This window comes from Halyomorpha halys, unplaced genomic scaffold, assembly GCF_000696795.3.
Source record: "Halyomorpha halys isolate HHAL.00 unplaced genomic scaffold, Hhal_1.1 Scaffold1277.1, whole genome shotgun sequence".
In the NCBI taxonomy this organism is placed as follows: Eukaryota; Metazoa; Arthropoda; class Insecta; order Hemiptera; family Pentatomidae; genus Halyomorpha; species Halyomorpha halys.
In genome coordinates this window covers 138,781-145,612 of record NW_027110464.1, presented here as the reverse complement: position 1 = coordinate 145,612, position 6,832 = coordinate 138,781, and the positions used below count along the sequence as shown (strand labels likewise).

General features: G+C 28.9%; 1 protein-coding gene across 4 annotated transcripts in view; it reads right to left on the bottom strand.

Moving 5' to 3' along the window:
* The window catches only part of LOC106689089 (Glutamate receptor interacting protein), a 55,465-nt gene that overhangs the window by 28,422 nt on the left and 20,211 nt on the right, over nucleotides 1–6,832 (bottom strand). Inside the window, exon 1 of one of the 4 annotated variants that reach the window (XM_024360244.2) lies at nucleotides 6,659–6,753. The exons of the other annotated variants lie outside the window; for them this stretch is intronic. Coding sequence (XP_024216012.1) covers nucleotides 6,659–6,722 — 64 coding nt within the window. The 5' untranslated portion in view covers nucleotides 6,723–6,753. Of the gene's footprint in view, nucleotides 1–6,658; nucleotides 6,754–6,832 lie in introns of those variants that run through there. 4 annotated transcript variants of the gene reach the window in all.

Sequence of the window (6,832 nt, the reverse complement as noted above, 5' to 3'; positions counted from 1 at the left end):
TACATTGGAGGCTTCAGATACGTTTATGTCGCTGAAACTTTTACTCATTGCGTTGTATTAAATAAGCTTAGTAGTTAAGTTTAGTTTTTTTAGAATATATATATATATAAAATTTTCGTGTCCTCTTTCTAATTTTAATATTACTTATTTTCATATTGTTATTATCTTCTTGTAATGCTCAGACTATACATTTTCTTCCAACACTATTTATATATCTATAATTTCTGTTATTTTATAATTATTCTGTGATTCCTTTTTATTCATTCTGCATATAGCCGTCCAACTTTTTTTATGAAGAATAAATTTCTGAGTGAAAAATTTAAAGAAACTTGATTATTTAACTCAAAAAGTATAAATTTTTCGATCAACCAATAAACATTGCCATACCTAAAACTCTAATAATCGAAACCACTACGTTTAAACAAGTGTATTCACAAATATGCTTGGATTTATTGGATTCGTAAACCCGAATTCAAATCGATCTCGTCTTGGTACAACATACATAACAAAATAGTATAATTAACGCGAGATCTTATCGAGGGACATCTAGGTCAGATCATGACCTACTAATCACGAAAATTCGATGAAAATTTAATTTAAACAAGGGAAAAGAAAACAATTTCTGCACCGTAAATTTCAATCTGAAGAAATAAAAAATCCCTTCAATTAGAAATCAATTCGGATTTGAAATCAAACATAGCTTAGAAGCTTTAGATGAGGATCGTAAAGGTATTGAGAAGTTATTGTTAAAAATTAGAGATAATTTAAAAGAAGTCTGTGATTTTTAATTAAGTAAAAATAACAAACCCTGGCTCGATGAAGAAATGCGTGTAGAGAAAAGCCTTTCAATTAAACACTCAATAATACTAGCGAAAATAATGCTGTTTACTTTCAGACCTTAAAGAATGAGTGTATGTTCCTCAGAAATAAAAAAAAGGAATGTCTTTAAAAGAAAATAATAGAAATATAAAATAATCCATGAGAAATACACAAAGGTAATAACAATCGTAAATGCTAAGGCTCTGTCGTTACGACAAATATTAGTGCAAAAAGTTAGAATACAACGGTGTAGTTTATCTTATTTTTATATAGATCTCAAAAAGCCTTACCTTACTGTTGACCTCTAAAAGCTATATCGTAATTTTATTGAATAGGGGATACTAAAGAAGATAATAAATCCAGTACGGATATATTATATAGAATAGGTAAGAGAGATGAAATAGTTCAGGTCTACGGTAACTAGTGAAAAATAAAATTGGTTAGGAAATAAAGTCGGGACTAATAGCGGGAAATTGTTATTTTTCTTATTTGAAGAAGATGACCGTATGAAGTAGATTGAAGGAAGATTGTCCGGATGGCGGTCAATAAAGGTATCAAAATAGTAAAAGAAAACTATTTATTGATAACCGACGTTTCCCCCTACTTTGTAGGGCTTTGTCAAGGCTAAATGAAAAACAAGATGCAAACATTGTAAGAATTGTCAAGACATTAAATTAAATATACAAAGAAAATATGTAAAAAAAAAATTGTTTTGTTTATAGGATATGTAAAAAAAATAATAATAATTGAAGAACGAATATATATAAGAGGACTGTTTCCTAACTATAATTAATTAGTTGATCATTATTAGTAACTAATTAGTACTAACTATTTAAAAAAATTCTATAATTTGTAATTAAGTAATATTTTGTAATAAACCCTGGTTCAATGAAGTTATGTGAGGAGAGAAAAGTCGCTAAATTAAAAAAACTCAATAATCCCAGCGAAATAAAAAAAAATTTTGTTTATAGAATATATAAAAGAAATGATAATAATAATTTAAGAAAGAATACATACGGGAGGACTAGAAACTAGTTACTAATATTAATAGTAACTAGTTAGTTAATTAGCACTAACTATTTAAAGAAGTCTGTAATTTGTAATTAAGTGAAAATATTGCTGATTTTTAATTTTCCTTTCATTTCGCCTATTTTTATTAGTTCCTTTTATAATGGAAGTAGAATGAAGCTAATGAAATATCCGAAATAATTCAAAAGAAAGAAAAAACAAGCGTGTGGATGCTGACGTTTGTTACTTCTCTTGTTTACTAAGCATTTGTACAAGTCTTGGATTTGTGGCGAATGGCAAACGTGTAGATCCAGCATTAAATGCATTATTAATTGAATTAAATGCAATTTTCGATTCTGATGGCATTCATTTTTTCCAATTCCTGAATGAAATAAACCTTGCCTATCTTCGGTACTGAGGAAGCAGCATAAGCTATAATGATTAAAAAATAAAATTTTCTTTATTTTTGTCCTCATATTTGGATAGCTCGACTCCATTGATTTTATTTTCATTTCGCTCAGCACTTCAAAAACTTATTAACCTATACCGAACATGATTTTATAACTTACGCTTAAATTTTTTGATGATCCAGTGACTCCAATTATTGTAACTTAAAAAAAATTTATAGTACTTTGATTCTTCAAATTTAATTTAATTCCACCCTCCAAGAGGTGTGTAATGTTAAGTCAGTGTAAAGTTACTCCTGACACATACCACCATGAATTAAAATTCTTCTAATCCATTAAAATTTGAGATGAAAAGAGTATCAGAAAAAAAAAAGAAACAAAGGAATGCTAAGAAAATAAAACTGTTTTGATTGACCGGGTAGTTTGGTGATCCAGTTTTGCTGACAGCTTAGACTGTGCAGAGCTGTAATATCAACAGAGTTGGAATGCGAAAAAACATCTAGTGTATTTTAAGTATAAGTTATGCTTTCCTGATATAAAAATGTCTTTGTTTGAATCATCGCTATGTCCCACCTGTCTGAAAAATTTAAAGTTAGAACATTTCCGATAATTTACGTTTATACCAACATGTTTCCTCTACTTTATAAACCTATCAGACACGTTGAAATGAGTGTAAACAAAAGAGCAGAGAAATATATCGGTTCTATTTTTATAAAGTGGGTGTCAAATAGTTACATTGGAGGCTTCAGATACGTTTATGTCGCTGAAACTTTTACTCATTGCGTTGTATTAAATAAGCTTAGTAGTTAAGTTTAGTTTTTTTAGAAATTTATGTCTTAAATTATTGTAAATATTTATTTTGTTCCTGGTGACAACTTTGGGAGATTACACATAGCATCTAGAGGCTAAAATTACTAGTTTTATCAACAAAAGTTCTCTAAAATGCAGAGAAACACATCAAATACGTTAGATAAGTTTTGTCAAAGTTCTATTATTATTTTTATTGCGTTATAATAAAAAAGATCATTTTTAAATTGTGGCACAATATGTGAAAATGGACCCAAAGGGGGACCAAAATGGGACCAAAAGTTTTCTACTATCATCGGTTCAAAAGATGTTAATTTTCTATTTCACGATACCATAATAACTAATAAGAACGCTGTATTTGACAACTAAAGACTAGGCCTGGCCTCTGTTTAATTAATATAATAATTAATGAATGATTAACGGAGAAGATGGTTGGGGGAAGGATGTTTGATGTGCAAAAAAAAACCAAACACAAATAAACAAAAAATTATTTATTCGTGCCGACGTTTCGACCTGAGTTTCAGGCATCTGCTGCAAGCTCCCTGATGAAGACCTAAAACTCAGGTCGAAACGTCGGCACGAATAAATATTTTTTTGTTTATTTGGGTTTTTTTTTGTTGACCGCACCCCCTTCCCCTCCCTCCGACCATCTATCTACTCCACTTATTAATCTACAGTCAACTATCTACAACTCATAATTCACGAAATAATTATTAATTAGCTAAGTAATGTTCATTGACTTTTCTAGGTTTTTGACATCTGTCGTGATAGTTACAATGCATATAACAGCACTGAAACTACTGTTGCGTGAAATCAGATTTCATGGTGACACTTTACTGCCATGGCAGCAACTGCCGTAGTCACTAAAATGGTAGAAACCATAATTATTTTCGACATGAAAGTATTTACTGTTGTGACATTCTGTTAGGTATCGCGTGATAGTTAACAATAGTTATAGTGGAAGCTTAGCTACTATCACATTGGGCTGCTACTGGTCTACGTACAATATACGGACCATTATATGACATTTGCATTCATCACATCTATTATAAACCACCTAAAATGAATTTAAATTAACTTCTTGTTGTCAAAAGTATAATTTCGAAAATAAATAATCGTTTAAGAAATAACATTTTTGCAAAATTAAAAACATACAATATAGATGCACTGAAAGATATAAAGCTATAATTGAAAACAACTTAAAATATGTTCACCGTTAAATCAATCAATCCCCAAATGAATTTCGTTGTTCAGTAACAGCATGACCTATCCCTTTAAGGAGGTTTGTTGTAAAAGAACTGTAAACATCAACAGAAGCGGTAATAGCAGCCTATGTACTCAAGTGGAAAAAAAAATAAATAAATGAAAGTAATTATACTAGTATTGTGAGGTAATGTAACCACTTTTAAACTTTATTATTCATGAATTTTAGTTTTACAGAAGAATTGGAAAAGTTCTGTTTTCTAAATTATTAAAAAAATTTTTCTCTCATTTTAAAAATTTAAGTGAGCTAATATCTTATATTGATTGATTTTTAATTTGTTAATAAAGTGTTAATATCCGATGAATGATAAATTTCAAAATTAATCAAAAAGTCTAACTTTTTAATTTTTTTTTCTTCTAAAATGTTATCTTATCCACACAAATAAAATGTTTGTAGTGGTACTATGCATCAAGAATAATATATCTCACAAAACAAATTGGTATTCCCATTTTGGTAGGTTTGATTTGAGTGAATAAACTCCGCAAAGCATTGAGTCAGATTTGAAGAATTATGTTTGTTTTCTTTGTCTTATCCAGGTCTCTCTTATTTGTTTAAAATAATGCAAACATACGAAATTCTGGACAAAATATTAAACAACAGTTCAATGAATCAAAATCAGTTTAATTGAACATATATTCGGGTCTAGTCTTCAGTGATAATTAAAAACGAACACACAGAAAAAGAAACTCTTCAAAACTAGCAAGCAAATTTATTTTTTACAGTCAAAACACAACAATACTTATAACAGAACAAATTAGAGTTCAATGATTGATAAAATAAATACTGGAGATATTAGCAACAAAAAATTTGGAATAATTTTCTAATATAACCTCAGCTTCTTTAGAAAGATATTGTGGTACTGATTGATATATCTAAAATGTTAAAAAAGGAACACTCGTAGAGGACAATTGCAAACTATGAAGATAATGACAATTGTTGTCTTCAAATATATAATAAGATTTTACTTAAAGTATATTTGAACGATAGGAAAGGATGATAAACCCTGTTACATCATTAAAAAATAAATAAATAATAGGAAGATGGCCTGGGTAAAAAATAACTCAAATATTAATTAAACTATTTAATATGAGCCAACGTTGTATAATAATTTTATAATGTTATTTATTTATTACTTTTAAAAATGTTTATATAATAATAAACATATAATATTTTTATAATCATTGATTTTGTAGTTATCTGAAAAACTAATATATAATAAAGATTTATAAGAGCAACTAAGTTGAGTTGTGGTGTTTTTACAGAATATCTCTAGCATTGAGGAATACTCCAAACTATCAGAGAAACTATGTAATTAAAATAAATATTCCTTGATGGAAGATTTTTGTTAATGTACAAGAAATAGGATAATTTTATATTTTCCGTTTTTTAAATACTATAAGTTATTAAAATAGGCAATAAGTTGAAAGGAAATCCAACGCATAAGATTGAACTTTAAAAGAAAAATTACTTGTGATTATTGTTATATTTCGTTAATATGAGCAAACCGCTAACACTTTGTATAAAAATCATAAACCTGATATGAAAAAAATAAGAACAATAAGAAATAAATTTACGCCCCTGAAATTAAACTTTCGTTAACAGTCAAAGAACAAAAAAAAAGAACTTTGTGTCCGCATAATGATATGGGATTTTTGTTTGAAAAATATTAATTGTGAGCATAGAAAATTGTTTCAAATGAAAAAAATAATTATTGCCTTCATTTTATTCCAATTGTTATATATGAATACGAAAATCATTTCCAGTAAAAAAAAATTCAATCAAGAATTCGCTAAATTAAATTAACTAATGCCATACAGGCCGACAGCATCGGTGGATTCCTGTTATTGATATTGGGAAATTTTGTTGAGCTTGTTAGTACATTGTTTAAATGTTAACACACTTGAGATATTTATATAATTTTGAAAATATTAACCAATATTGAATATTTTTACCTTTTTCGTATTAGGTATTAGGTTTAGTAAATTTGCGCTTACGTGTATCACTTAACATTACTAAAAAAAAAAAAGTAAGTAGTAAAAATAAATCTATCCATCTAATTTAAATATTATTAAACCCAGAAAAATAGGTCGATGTGTCACGTTTTGGATAAATATTTTTCTCTATATAGGAATTAAAGTTTTATTTTTTACAAATATGAATTATCGCTATCGAAAGCCTCTTATTTCACTCTCTAAACATTTTAAATGATTCAAATTCCGTTGACTCGAAATGAGATCCATCGCACATGTAACTTAGCACAAGAGTTAGTTGTGCCCGACTTGGCAGGCAGCACCCGACAGCACTCAAACGCTTTAGATTCCATAGATAAGTGTACACACTGGTGGGTACTCACATTTCCCGGACTTCCTCGACCTATTTTCTTCCTTCTTTGAACGGAGGCGTAGAGAGAAAAACATCAGACATGGAGAAGCGTCGGTTCCCGACCCAAGACTGGCTAAAAATAGTCAAGTCATCTTCCTGTCTAAACCAGCTTAAAATAAAGATTCGGTAGGGGGAGGTTGTGAGG